The 15653-nt window shown below is 39.0% G+C and overlaps 1 protein-coding gene across 1 annotated transcript in view; it reads left to right on the forward strand.

Moving 5' to 3' along the window:
- Positions 1 to 15218, forward strand: part of TSHZ3 (teashirt zinc finger homeobox 3) — a gene marked incomplete at both ends in the record, with an annotated part of 58782 nt that extends 43564 nt beyond the window's left edge. The window contains one exon of the mRNA XM_079541604.1: positions 12019 to 15218. Within this exon, the coding sequence (XP_079397730.1) occupies positions 12019 to 15218 (3200 nt within the window). The remainder of the gene's footprint in view (positions 1 to 12018) is intronic.
- Positions 15219 to 15653: the final 435 nt, after the last annotated feature.

A 15653-nucleotide genomic window follows, 5' to 3' on the forward strand; every position in this document is an offset into this window, starting at 1 on the left:
AGTAGGGTACAGCGAGTGTTGCTGCTTATGCTTGCAGGTGCTTCCATGCCGCATCAAAGGCTGCTGCATGGGAGGATGGCAGGACAAGCTGCTGGCCCTGCTTGCTGCAGGTTTTGCATGCTGGCAGGGTGGAGTTTTCTGTCTCATTTTCAGATGAAAGCAAGTAGACGTGGATAGGTACATCAGAATGGGTGAGTGTACAACACACTGACTCACATTGAACTCGTTTCAGATTTGTATTTTATTATTACACAAATCACCTTTGTCTTTGACTTAAAAAGTGAAGGCTGTCTGTGTAATGCCACTTAGCTGTATGGTTTGAATGAGGATTGAATTTAATCCAGGTTGTGAGGTGTGAGCTGGGCTTTCTGCAAGGTTCATTTCAGTGAGTGTTTTCTTAAATGCAATAAGAGCATCAGGACTATTTTCCAATTTTACAGACAGGTAAACTGAGTTTAAGTGTGTTGTCTGCAGCAAGGGTAGTGGAGGGACCATGAATCGATCCTGCGAGCCACATTAGGGATTGAATTTTCCTTCCTTTTTCTCTAGGCCACAATGAATTCCTTCTGAAAGGCAGCTCGTGTTTACGCTCTGTCCATTTTTATGCATGCGTACTGTTTTACGCATCCAACAGGGTTATGTATGCTTTTTTAGTAACGCCTGCTGAAGCATGGAAAGGATCAACATTTCATTTTCATTACATTTCATTTATTTCTCTATTTTGCAGGAAGGGTTCCATAAAGTATAAGATAGACGTAACTAAAATAAGTTTCCACTGCGGGTGAAAGGTACTGGTGGTTAATGTGGCTCTTCATAAAGCAGCTGAATTGTAAGTTACAATCAAAGATTTAGAAAAAATGTCTGCTTGATAATGTCTTTTGCCATAATAAAATACAGCCACACGAGGAGTAAAAGGCTAAAAGAATGGCCAGACAAAAACAGATCATTCATTTGTGCTTAGTTTGAGACTCCTACAAAGCTATAACTTGAAAAGTACCAACACTGGGTAAGGGAACATGGAGACTGCCATCTTACATGTATATTTAATCTTTGGTTGTATTATTTCAAATGTTATGTAGCTATAATAGCGTGAAATAGATGCCTGGTACAGACGTAGATATTACATCATTGTTGCTACAATGCTCTGCTGCAAAAGGACTTTTTAGAGGATTTCTAATGATAATGAAAATATTCTGATACAGCATTAAGGATTTTGCTACTGAAATGTGTTTAATGTAAATATGCTGTCAGATACCCTTCAAGTAATTGACAAGAGCAGATGATTAGCAGTGTTCTCAATAGTGTTTTTGCATAATCTTACATTTTGACAGAACTCTTCAGCGGCTTTTTATTGTCAGTGCTCTGCAATCAGTAATACTTTTTCCTTGACATTTACTTTGTCATTATAAATCTTGTAAGTGGTCATTTAACTTGTTCGGTATGCATGTAAGAATATCATTATGAACACGTTTGAAAAAATGTCTTCCAGGAACTACTGGAAAGTAAACTCAAAAAAAAACCTAAATGAAGCGGGTTGATGAGTGACTTTATGAAATAAATACCTGTCTGCGAGCATCTTCTGGCACATTACGAGGGTGATCTTGAAATCTCTTGCTTATTGAACATTCACGTATAATAATTGATCAAATTCACGGTGGTTGTTAGATTATTTTATCTTTTTTTTTTTTTTTTAATTTCATACTGTTTTTCAATCACGATCATTTACATCCAACTGGCCAAAATTAAGCTCTTATGATCTGTAAGCATTCATAATTACATAGTGCATGTAACATTAGTAGTCAATATAATAAAACTTCATCTTTATTGAAGCATCTCTTGTTTCTACAGCAGTTCTTTAATCTATCTCAATAGATTTCTAGTGTACAGCTCATATAGATTTGGTCAGTGACAAGGGTTAGAGTAGTCTTGTAGAACATTTACTTGTAGCTGTGAAAAGCCCACATTCATCAGAGGATTAGGTCGATCAGATTGTACCAGGATCAATGGAAGGACTGTGTGATCCCTCTTAGGCTGTAACATGTTCACCTTCTTTGGAGAGAATTCACATACACACACATTTCTCTGTCTTAAAGCCATTTATCTCAGAATGTCAAATTGCAATAATTAACCATTATTGATCTTAAATTCAATTAACTTCATTAACACAGGTCATGATGAGGGTGCTTGTAAGGGAAAGGCTCTTGACAAGTGTCTTTTCTTATATGACATTGAATGTTCACAATTGTGGCTATAAACTATTCATATTGTGCCATAGGAGCATCTTTTAAAAATGACAAGGGTTTGGTTGGTGGCTCTGATGAGACATTTTAATCCCCTCCCCCTCATCTTCTGGTTCTCAGGGTTTTCCAGCAAATTTTCTATTCAGGAATCAGTGAACCATTTGTTTCTAGCACATTATCTTAGTGTGGCATTATAGCAAAACCCACCTATTCAAATACCCTTCAGTTCAATAGCTAGTGCTGGAGATAGAGACTCATTTACAAAAGAGTATATTAGTATAGTTAGCAAATGAGTGAAATGAATATTCAGTGCTTTTTTTTTTTTTTTCTTTTTTTTTTTTTCTATCTATACAAAACAAGTGGGGGCCATCTTGTAGAGGTAATCCTTGGGATCCTTGCTTTCTCTGAGTCCTGAGATTCATATAGTAGTCAATAGTTGTTTTTCTTAAATGAGGGCTGAATAAAAACTGTGAAAGGACACAAAGCTCTGTTGGCCCACAGTGAACTCCTTTTTTCATGGAGAAACTTCATTATAAGTACAAGTTCACAATAGCTGAAATTGTGATTGAAATCATTTGGATTTCTACTATACCATTCATACCTTTGTATGGAGTTTATTGTAAGTACTCACTGCAACCAAAATAGCTATTGAAAGTACTGTATGAAAGGCTTCAATGGGAATTTAAAGTTGGCTAGAAAAATGAAGGCTGCAGCTCCAGGGATGTATGTTAATGTTAGAATGATTAAACACAGATACACAGCCTGCGTTGTGGTCACTGTAAAGCTTGTAAGATGTGGGCAGTTTGGGAGCGACCAAAGATGTGGGGCGCTTAGAAAGTAAGGTGTAAGGTTTTTCAGTCACCACAATTCTAAACTGCAATCAGAAGGCTCAGAGAAATGTGGATGAAAAGAAATGACAACATCAGTTTTGTTCAAAAACAGATTTTTGTGACAATTAAATGGTCATTTTGCCACGAAATTTGCTATTTCCACTCTTCTATACAAAGCATTTACTGAAAATAGGCAGGGCAGAAGCAGAATGGTTTGATTACTACATTTGAAGAAACTAAAGTTCCCTTACAACATCTGTTTGCTCAGTGAAGGATTATAATAATTAAGAGCTATTAGAGCCATATTGAGAACTTTTATGCTCATGCCTGCTTATCCTGGATTTGACTGTGAATCTTGTATTAGTTTGGTGAATGCCCTGAGTGCTTTGCAGTGATTAAAAGAAAGATGCCACCCAAATGCTGATATCAAGCAGTGATTGTGTCACTGCGTGTTTTAGTACCAATTCAAAAGGTCGTGTAGAGAATGTGGCTGTTCTTAACAATATGTTGACAGTGAATGTTATTTAAAAATATATATATATCCAAATATTTTATTTTTTGGAGATTCCAGGAAATATTTTTGTCTACTTGAGGAAATGGTAGTTCTATGTATAGAAAAATCCTATGAGGAGTCCAAAAAGCAGTGTACCTCCTAAATCAAAATCAGGGGGAAAGCATAACATGAGGCTGTTTTCTCTACTTATTTCTTGCTGTAATATGTGCTTGCCTGGAGTGGGATAATCTGATACGTGTGTAGTACTTTACACGAAGCAACTGTCTTAGAAACCAACAGAAAACCAGTTTTGTCTCACTTAGAGTAGATCACATTTACTTGTGATGAATAATTTATACAGCAAATGTAGATTTTTTTTTTTCCTGTTACTAATGCACATACTTAATTGTATTTGTTAAGTTTATGTGAATGTTTTCAGACTGTGGGGCTGCTTGTGAGCTGTTTACGCCAACAGTTTATGTCTGGCTCTTGAGCCCCCCGTGCTGCCCCTCTCTGTGACTGGCTAGCTGGCTCGTGAGCCTCTCAAGGGCTCGTGGAGAGCTTGGTATTCCTGCAGTGAGCTTTGGTGCTTTGGTGAGCATATTTGCCTTTGGTGTTCTGGCAGGAAGGTCACCCTTCCCATTGACCTGCAGGGTGGGGAGGAAGAGGAAGGCACTCTGAGTATTGATGGCCATCAATCTTGAACCAAACAGCAAGTGAGAATTCCCAGTGGGTGTTCACAGTCTTTGTTTCGTACGTACCTGTTTGATCTAGTTCTGACAGTACTTGTGAAAGATGGTTTATGCTGTGACAGGAAAGGCCAAGGCATTTTTTTCTCCCATTTCTCTTCCAGCAGGATCAGCCAGACATTCCAGCTCATAGGGACCATCAAAATCTCTGCTGTCCTCAAGTGCAAATACAATAGCAAGCAATGGCCTTTTGTCCTCACAGAAGCCCATAGTGTTGACACAGCAATCGTGTGCTGCTTCTGGTCATCAACTGGGGGCACGCAGAGCAGGACGTAAACTGTCCCCCTGCTTCTGTGTGGTACTGTTTTAGGAAGCCAGCCCTATTGTGTATGTGTGGCTGCAAATTCAGGAGAACAAAATAAAGGATCTGTTTTTCCAGACCAGGCAGGCTGTCTGAACTGTTAGACTGGTTTCTCCTAAGCATGATGCTCTCTTCCAACCGTACAATTATGGCATCTGGAAGCAAGTTTTATGTTAGAAAATCTCTTTTAAAATGGTTTTGTGCATTATACATGGGAGTAATTTGGACTGGGTTGTCTCTCAAAATTTTTTTAATTGTTAATTGCTTTTTGTTAGAAACATACTGTGTGAGAAGGCAGATCAGCTCTCAAAGAGAGACAGATTTCAGACTGACCCTCACAAAACCCTATGTGCACAAGGTTACATTGCTCTGTGATGTGACTGTGTGCTGTTCTCCACGTTAGGAAGATCGGATGTTGTACTTAATGAGTGGATAAATTGAGCAGATTTTAGAAAAACCCTAAAAAAAACAAGTTTAATTTGGGGAGTTCAGACTGAAGGCAAGGCAGAGGACAGCCTTGGAGGAGTGGGGCATGATCCATCATCTTTCATTGCTAGTGCAGCCCTAGTGAAACTGATGCTCACAGCCTACCTGGAGGAAGCTGAAAACTGTCAATTATTTTCAGTTATACACGTAGGTTGCAGTCACATACACACACTGTGAAGAAGCACAGGAACAGAAACACAGACTTAAGCTTTCTTGTCATATTTTGTGTAAATAGCTTCATTATATATATTAACCTGCAGGAGTTGTTGGCTTCTTTACTTGTCTTCTTGTCTGGCACTGGGCAAGTAATTTTTAGCTATTTGAATTTCCAGGTCTGCAGCTATAAACTTTGGATAAGAACAGGGTTGCTGTGAAGAGTAAAGCACTCACTGAATCTTTTGAACACCATGTTACAGTGATATTTTCCAGTGGTGCTAGATTGTTTCTAAGCCAGCATTTAATATAATAGCATTCTGTTTTTTCAGGCGTGTATTTAATGAAGGAGATAATACATAAATGTGAGCTTTGCACAGGAATATTTCATTTAACAAATGTCCAAACAGTATTTGGTTCTAGGAAGATAAATTCCTCCGTTAGGAGAATTAGTAGCAATTTTTGAATGTTTACTGTTTTCATTGGTAGGTTGCTGCTGTGGTAGCTTTCATATTGCAGAGTTAAGTCTGAAGTCAAAATTAGATGGGAATTTTCACCCTCCTTTGAAAGCTACACAAAAGCTGGGGGAGTATATAGTACAGTAGCATGAGGAAAAGGTGCTTGCAACCAGCTTGCTTTGCTTTTGCTCTATATTCCGAACAGTAATTACATGTAAACTCAGTTTTTGATCCCATCTCTTCACTCTGTATTCTTTTCCATGTAATTCTCAACTCTTAGCACTTAGCGGTCGATTTGAGCTGTATGAAGTTGCTCCAAACATAATACCAGGCCAGGATGCTGGATTAGAGCAGCTGACTAGCTTCCTTTGGCCTGTTTCTAAGCTCTTTGTATCACATAGCTGCTGCAGTATATTCATAAAGAAACAAACAGAAGTACACTTCAAAGTTTCTGGTGCCTAATGTTAGTCACCCATTAGATTGGCGTGCTGTGTGACATCCATCCATGTGCTGATTCCCATAACTTCATAGTACAGTGTTGTTGGTGCAAAACTGCTGCAAATGTATCAAAACACCAGGAAAAAAAAACACTCAGCTAAACAAGCATGAGTCACGTATACCACATCAAATCAGCATGTTCAAATGAATATTCTTGATCTTGCCAATGGGCAATATAATCAGTTTTGGAGTAGGATCGTATCTTAGTGCAGAGCACCAGCTGCTTCAGCCAACAGGTGAGGGAAATGCTGGCCTCTCCTCCTGGAAACAACATTTGTCTCCCACAACAGACAGTAATGCCTGTGTGAAATAGAACCTTTGACCTTTCTAACAGGTCAAGGTGCGTGGCCATGCCTGTTTATAAGCAGTGTTTTCACATGCCATTCAGGTGAGCAGGGAGGCTCTCCTGCTTTCCCCTTCTGTTGCCTCCTGAGGAGTACACTAACAGCTCTGCCATGTGGTGGAGTCTCAAGCAGTTTCAGCTACATGTGAATTATTAGTCAATCTGCGTGTAGAAATAGCCTATGTTGTGGGTGAGATGTTTGCCTTTCCTCCTGTAACTGAAAGGCCTGTGGAGTGGGAGTTTTCTAACAGACTAACTTTTGTATGCCTACAGTTATGTTAGGTCTTTGATTGACTCAATCCACTGCAATTTCTCTTGCCTCTCTTCATTAATTGTGTGAGCACGGGTCCATTGGCACAGTCAGAACATCTGAGAACTTCTGTTTCCTCTTGCCATTTCCTTGGCTTGTGTTCGGGCCGTGCCCCGCATTGGCTGAATGGCTCCACAGAAACTGTGGACTCCTCAAAGATTTTTCTGTAGATTGCTTAATTTTTTTTTTTGTTTGGTTGTTTTTAAAAAAGGGTAATTCCTTAGATGACTGTATCCTTCTTACTCTCAACCTTTCTTTTGTTCTCAAGGTGTGAGATTAAAATGGATTCAGGTTTTGTTAAGGGGTAAGATGCTTTTTTCAAGATGCACTCAAAAATCAGATGGTTTAGGAAATGAACCTTACTATTGAACGATTATTTCAAACCATGCATAAATAAGTAATAAAGTTGGTTGTGATTTTCTAGTATAAGGCTGTTTTGTTAAAGCCAGAAAAATTCCAAGGAATTGAAGAATTTTGATGAATCACTGGATGCTTGACTTTTGTAGTCAAACATTTTTTTTCTTGCAAGAAGAATATTTGAATTTTTTGATATTTTTTCAAGGAGAAAGCTTGTATTCTAGTTCTTATTTATACCAGTAAGCTAACTAAAATAAAGTATTGGTGGAAAAAGCACATAATTAAAACAAGACATTTCAAAAATGCTCCAATTAAATATTAGCCAAAATATATGGTCTCAGATGCAGTTGGCGTATACATGTATATAGTGTCTGTGGTGCCTATAGTTCTTCTGGTGTCTGCATAGAAAGAAGTCCATCAGTTTATTAGTGTCAATGCAAGATGTATCTATATACATCACTTTAGGTAGTGATGTATCACAATTTATTTCCACTGGCAAAGAAATGATCCATAGCTCAGTTATGAAGGTAATTCCCTCTTCTGTGGAAATGAATTCCATTATACCACAGCTTACATTTATGTATTTATATCAAATGTGTTAATTTCATTTTTACCTAGCAGTTTAGTTAATAATTATAATAAATATTAATGAGGGAACTGTCTGTTCTCAACCTCTGTATAGCTGCACCTGCAGTAGGTTTCGGAATCCCTTTAATGCCCTCATCTTCTGTAGGAACTGAGAGCCTCCCCATAGAACTACTTCCCATCTTTTGTCAAATACTGTGTCGCTCTAACAACAATACTCATCTTGCAGCCAATTTCCTGTGGGTTTTGATGTCCTACAAGATGTAAACTAAAAACTTTTTGGGGAACTGTGACTTTTTTTCTTCTTTGACACTGGGAAGTAAAAAACAAAAATACAGAAGCACATAATTTCTTTCATTTCCATTCTTATTAACTTCTTCTGCTGTTAGGATTGCCTTTAAAGTGTTGGGTTTTTTTACCTCATACTTTGCTGTCAAGGCATTGAAGAAAGGTTGTACAGATGCCCTGCTGTTTAGGCGTTACTTTGTACGTGAAACACATCAAACCGAGAATCTCTCTTTTATTTTTTATTTCTAATAAGAAGCAAGTGGCTGAGCAAAGATGGGCTGGAGCCAGTGCTTCTTAAAAACAGTCTCCACCAGGCAGTAGATCTCAATGAAAAGTTGCGGGGTTCTTTGTTTTACCATCACCTCCTGATTTTGTTCTTTTCTGCGTAGTGTCTTTGCTCTTCCTGTAGGTGCTTAACCTAAGACAAAATCTCTCTACCTTCCTCATCCTGTGCTCTGTAACAGCAGAGCTGTCACCATCTGCACGCAGACAGCACCAGTTGTTCCACTCCTCTGAGCCGAGTGTAGTGAGGTCGGCAGGATCAGAGCTTCCCATACTGTTTGATGGTGTGGAATTGTCTTTTGGCCTTAACCCTCTATCTTCATCTCATGTCCCACAATGCTGATAACAGTTTGGCAGGGTTTTCTGAGGAGGAGATGTGCACATTGTCTGTTGCATCAATGCTCCGAGGACAAGGCTTCAGGGAGTGATGAGCCTTTCAGCCACTGTAAACTTAAATGTAGGTGCTGGAAATCTTTCAGAATGGCCCAAATCTGCCATTATGCGTTTGTATGGCCCAGGATTTGGTGGGTTGCCTCCTGCTGCTACGCACCAGCCCTGAAGGCAAATGCTAGATGACCAGCCCTTGGAATAAGATGTTATAAGCTTCTTCCACAAACCACCAAGGGGTATGTTCTAAGTGAAAGGACTGAAGAAGTTCAAGTAAGTTGTGTTTCATCGCTCCTCTCCCTTGTGCAGTGGAAAGAGCAGAAGGAGTTGTTCAAACTGTCACTTTATTAAAGTTGCAGAGTTAAATTCCATGCTGTCATTTGTGTCTCATTTCCCACGTATCTAGATTAAAGATCAATGTCACAACTTGGCTTTGCAACTTGAGCTTAGGAGGGAGAACAGCTACAAAGGAGGCAGCTCCTGGTTAACACGCAAATATGCTTGATAGTTGGTGAAAAGGGCAAAGAAAGCATGAAAGGTAAATAGATTTACATTTAAATGAGCCACATGCTGGAGTTTTTCCCCAATATAAAAGTCGCTCTTGAAAAAAACTGTGACTGTGACAATATGAGTGTTTCATCCAAACAAAATTCATAAGATTTTAATAAGAGAAACAAAAATGTAAAGAAAACCACACAAATTAAGGACTAGGCAGCCTACAGGAGCACCTGCACGGTCTGTAGGGCCCAGGGCTTTGGTGTGAGAATGAGCACGCGGTGGACAGAAGGAGCAAAGAGTGGGTACGTTTATAAGGTGCCTTGGTCTTTCATCTCAATCTGCAGGTGTGCAGGTCTTGCTAATGCAGGCAGAGTGACAATAACCTTGGATTTTATGTCCTAAATAGAGAGTTTGTCTTCAATTTCACATGCAGCTAAGGAATGGGAGGGATAAAAGTAAAACTCCACAAGATAGAAAAGAGTACATTTGATTCCAGGATCATTGGTTCATGCTGGCATTTCTTTCTTCCATCTTTCCTTATTCTTATCACTTGGATCTTTGGCGTGCTTCATACTGAGGCAGTTGTTAGCCAGTTGTTTACATGTTACCAGGGATTACTTAATTTTTTTTCGGCTTTAGAATATAATTTTAACCCTTATGCTTTCCTTTGCTGAAGATTTGGTAGAGTTTAGAAACACGATGGAAGAAACATATGAGATGAAAAGGAATATGTACCATGTATAAGGGAACAAAAGTACTGAGTGAAGTCCACCTTCTTAGATGTTAAATTCTTTATAGTGGTTTCACTGCAAGCATTTGCTGGATAGACACCAGTCTTGGCTACAGATTGCCAGCATGACTGTAGTGTACATAAAATAAGAATCTTGAATTCTTTCAAGATATTTTGAAAAAGCATAGAATGAAGTAAAAGAGAGCAGCTCTATTTCATTAGAGCACATATACCTCCTTTTAAAGTCTGATCTTAACAGCATTTTCAAAATAATATAATAATTGAAAGTTTTAAAACTTAATTCAAACTACATTCATACAAATGTTGAAAATAAGAACTTTGCTGCATGGCTCTTCCGTTTTGAAATGACCTATGCTGAAATACTTAATCACAATTATCTGTTGTTTCATGTGATGTGTTTGTGCTTTCAGAGGCTTAGCAACTATTCTGTACATCAGATTATATAATTTTATGTGCTTGGAGGAAGACTTGCTACTATTCAGAGCCTTGTGAGAAACAGCAGTGAATGTTTTGTATTTCCTAACTGAATGAAGAAGTACTGCATACGAAACTAAAAGCCTAATTTCATTGTTGCTTTAACAGCTGCTTTCTTCTTTTGTGATTTTCTGGCAACATTTAATCACAATTTGCAAAGTTCAATACTGTGTATGTGATATCTACTACACTGTCCTACATTTTTCTCTCTGTGAGCTAGAGTAGGTGTTCTTGGGATGCTAATCATTATCTTCTTTGCACTGTTGCCTGCATAAACAAGCTATAGATGTGTTTACGATACAGATACCCACACATTCCAGATGTGTTCCAGGGAAGGTCAAAAGTCAAGTGTCCTTACCCCTCGTCTACTGGAAACATGTTCTTTTGAAGTTTGTAATTGTAATTGCGAGAGATTGAAAGCAAATTCTAAATTCCATTTAATAAGAATAGCTGCAAATTAACTCACTATGTAAAAATAGATTATTTTTATCAATTAATGATCCCTCTCTTAACCTAACCATAATTTTCTTTCCTGAAGGAAAAACTGAGGTAGACTTAATGTATGTACAATACGTGCACAGAAGCAGTGGAGAAAAAGAGAACGTGTTTACTGTCAGTTCCCAACTATCCTATTCAGGAAGAGTATCTTAAATTTACATCACCAGTTACATTACTTGAGAAGGAAAAAAAGACAGGATCCCTGTTGGGTGTCTGTGTAGCTTATGCTGAGTAAATATTGACAAAGTAGTCTAAAGAGCAAACACTTTGACATTTGTAAGGTCCACTGGAAGGTCTTGTATATATTTATACAGCAAGAATGAGTACAGCATACCAATTTTCTTGAACTAGCTCCTGACATAGCTCCTGACATAATTCTGCATGGGCTTTCTTGTTGAGAAAGGTATGTTTAAATGTGAATGGGTCATTTGTTATACCCATAATGAATACCCTTCAACTCGTAGTGAGTTGTTTCATAAGGTTGTGTCATCTACTTTTACTCTCTCCTCCTTTAAAATATGATACTACTAATAATGATAACTTCTTGAAAATCTCATTTTTTGATTATTGCAATTAGGAATTCTTCTACTTTGTAGGAATTTTTGATGTTTGTTGTACTCTATATTTATTAAGGATTGAGTCTCAAAACTGTAATGAGCAAAAAATGCTTGCTTAATTTAAATTGTGAATCTGTCTGTTAAGAAATGCATTAGGGGTAGGAGAAGCATAAGACATATTAATTGACAGACAGGAACTGCTGTCTCTGAGGTTGATACAAGTAATTTATTACTTTAGAAATGAATGCCACCTCCAGAATGTGCTTCATTAATTTCAAATTTAGTTTTAATTTCAAGCTGTTGCCCCTTGAGAAGAATAAGGTGGCAAATTATGTTTGAAGAGCAGATTTTTTTCTTGCTCGGAAGAAACGCTAAATTTTAACTGTTTAATTTTACAAATAAGTGCTGTTCTTTGGCTGAAACACTTGAGTGAAAGTATGATCAGCAGAAACTAACTTATTTTTCTTCTCTTCATAATAGCCTATGTTTCAGATGAACTAAAAGCAGCAGCACTGGTGGAAGAAGATGTGGAAGCTGATGAAAGCACAGCTGATGGAGAGCCTTCTGCAAAATATGCATGTCCAGAAAAAGACTTCAGTAAGAACTGCCAAAGCTACCAAAACTCTCCAGCAGCTGAATTTTCAAGCCATGAAATGGACAGTGAATCACATATCAGTGAGACGAGTGACCGCATGGCAGACTTTGAGAGCAGTTCTATTAAAAATGAAGAAGAGAGCAAGGAGGTTTCAATACCACTTGAAGACTCTACCGTATCTGATAGCTTAGAACAAATGAAAGCTGTATATAACAACTTCCTCTCCAATTCCTACTGGTCCAATCTCAATTTGAATCTTCACCAGCCAATTTCAGAAAAAAACAATGGCAGCAGCAGCAGTAGCAGCAGCAGCAGCAGCAGTTGTGGAAGTGGCAGCTTTGACTGGCACCAGACCGCAATGGCTAAAACATTGCAGCAAGTTTCTCAGAGCAGAATTCTTCCTGAACCAAGCCTTTTTAGCACAGTTCAATTGTACAGACAAAGCAGTAAGCTTTATGGCTCTATATTTACTGGAGCCAGTAAATTCCGCTGTAAAGACTGCAGTGCTGCCTATGATACTTTAGTAGAATTAACAGTGCACATGAATGAAACGGGACATTATCGAGATGACAACCATGAAACTGATAACAATAACCCTAAAAGATGGTCCAAACCTCGTAAACGTTCTTTGCTTGAAATGGAAGGGAAAGAAGATGCCCAGAAAGTATTAAAGTGTATGTACTGTGGTCATTCATTTGAATCTCTTCAGGATTTGAGTGTTCATATGATCAAAACAAAACACTACCAAAAAGTGCCTCTGAAGGAACCTGTTACACCTGTAGCAGCTAAAATTATCCCAGCTACTAGAAAGAAAGCATCACTAGAGCTTGAACTTCCAAGTTCTCCAGATTCCACAGGTGGGACACCAAAAGCACCTGTCTCAGACACCAACGATGCACTTCAAAAGAATTCCAATCCTTACATTACACCAAATAATCGCTATGGTCACCAGAACGGTGCCAGCTATGCCTGGCACTTTGAAGCGAGGAAATCTCAAATTCTGAAGTGCATGGAATGTGGAAGTTCTCATGACACTCTGCAGGAACTCACTGCCCACATGATGGTGACGGGACATTTTATTAAAGTCACCAACTCTGCCATGAAAAAAGGGAAGCCTATTATAGAAGCCCCAGCAACGCCTACAGTAACATCCTTAGTAGATGAGAAAGTCCAGTCTGTGCCACTAGCTGCCACCACTTTCACATCTCCTTCCAATACGCCTTCTAGTGTTTCCCCTAAACTAAATGTTGAAATAAAAAAAGAAGTAGATAAAGAAAGAAGCACTGCTGATGACAAAATGAAGGAGAAAGAAAAGTCAAGTGAGGATGAGGAGAAGTATGATATCTCTTCAAAATACCATTACTTGACTGAAAACGACCTAGAAGAAAGCCCTAAAGGGGGACTGGATATATTGAAGTCTTTAGAAAACACAGTTACATCAGCTATAAATAAAGCCCAGAATGGCACCCCGAGCTGGGGTGGCTACCCTAGCATTCATGCTGCTTATCAGCTGCCTAATATGATGAAGCTGTCGTTGGGTTCATCTGGGAAGAGTGCACCGTTAAAGCCCATGTTTGGAAACAGTGAACTAGTATCGCCATCTAAAAGCCAGCCCTTGGTATCTCCACCAAGCAGCCAGACCTCACCTGTGCCAAAAACGAATTTTCATGCCATGGAAGAATTAGTAAAGAAAGTCACTGAGAAGGTGGCTAAAGTAGAGGAAAAAATGAAGGAGCCCGAAGGGAAGCTTTCTCCAATGAAGCGTGCAACACCTTCACCGTGCAGTAGCGAAGTCAGTGAACCTCTCAAAATGGAGGCCTCCAATGATGGTGGCTTTAAAAGCCAACAAAATAGCCCAGTCCCTCAAAGAGATGTTTGCAAGGACAGTCCAACTGTAGAACCTGTGGAAAATGGGAAAGAGCCTGCTAAGTCAATTGTAGGTTCTTTAAGCAGCAGCACGGCTATCATTACTGATCACCCTCCTGAGCAGCCATTTGTAAACCCATTAAGTGCACTGCAATCTGTCATGAATATTCATCTTGGGAAGGCAGCAAAGCCATCTTTGCCCACGTTGGATCCAATGAGCATGCTTTTTAAAATGAGCAACAGTTTGGCAGAAAAGGCTGCAGTGGCCACCCCACCTCTCCAGTCCAAAAAAACAGACCACTTAGACCGTTATTTTTATCATGTCAACAATGACCAACCCATAGATTTGACGAAAGGCAAGAGTGACAAAAGCTGCTCTTTGGGTTCAGCGCTTTTGTCATCCACATCGACATCTTCTGCATCTTCTTCATCTACAGTGACAACAGCAAAGACATCTGCAGTCGTGTCATTCATGTCAAACTCGCCGCTACGCGAGAATGCCTTGTCAGATATATCTGATATGCTGAAGAACCTGACAGAAAGTCACACATCAAAATCTTCCACACCTTCCAGCATATCTGAGAAATCTGACATTGATGGTACCACAATAGAGGAACCAGAAGAGAGTACACCAGCTCAGAAAAGGAAGGGACGTCAGTCTAACTGGAACCCTCAGCACTTGCTCATCTTGCAGGCCCAGTTTGCAGCCAGTTTACGGCAGACTTCAGAGGGGAAATACATAATGTCAGACTTAAGCCCTCAAGAAAGAATGCACATTTCCAGGTTTACGGGACTTTCAATGACCACCATTAGCCATTGGCTAGCCAATGTGAAATACCAGCTCCGAAGGACGGGAGGAACTAAGTTCCTTAAAAATTTGGACACTGGGCATCCAGTGTTCTTTTGTAATGATTGCGCTTCACAGATCAGAACTCCTTCAACTTATATCAGTCATCTTGAATCGCATCTGGGTTTCAGGTTAAGGGACTTGTCCAAACTGTCCAGTGAACAGATTAACAATCAGATAGCACAAGCAAAGTCACCGTCTGAAAAGCTGGTGACATCCTCTCCAGAGGAAGATATCGGAACTTCTTACCAGTGCAAACTTTGTAACAGGACTTTTGCAAGCAAGCATGCTGTTAAACTTCATCTTAGTAAAACACATGGGAAGTCACCAGAGGATCATCTTCTGTATGTTTCAGAGTTAGAGAAGCAGTAGCATTTGCTTTTGATTAAAATAACTGTAATTTGCTTTGAGGAAAACTGTCAAAGACGCCTTAAAGCTACTGTTTAATTCTTGGCACATGTTCTTATTTTAACTCCAGAGTCACTCTGGGCTGAACTGTTTTGTATAACTGTACAGTGTTTAGAGGTGCATAATCAGCTGTTGTTACTGGTAAAATATGAAGGTTAAAATGCAGTGGTAAGTGTTTGGAACTTTGTGTAAATTGGATTTAGTTGCTATGCATCCCTCTGATGCATCAAGCTGCATGCATTAACAGACAGTTTAATTAAGCATTTATAACTGATTCTGGTGCACTTTTTTCATGTGACCTAAGTGTGCTGGTATTTCTCACCCTGTAATCTTTAGCCCTCTGAGTACTTTGAAGCACTTTTGCATTAATTTGGTAAAAATGTATGGATATGGTTTTTT

Source organism: Tetrao urogallus, assembly GCF_951394365.1.
Source record: "Tetrao urogallus genome assembly, chromosome: 12".
NCBI lineage: Eukaryota > Metazoa > Chordata > Aves > Galliformes > Phasianidae > Tetrao > Tetrao urogallus.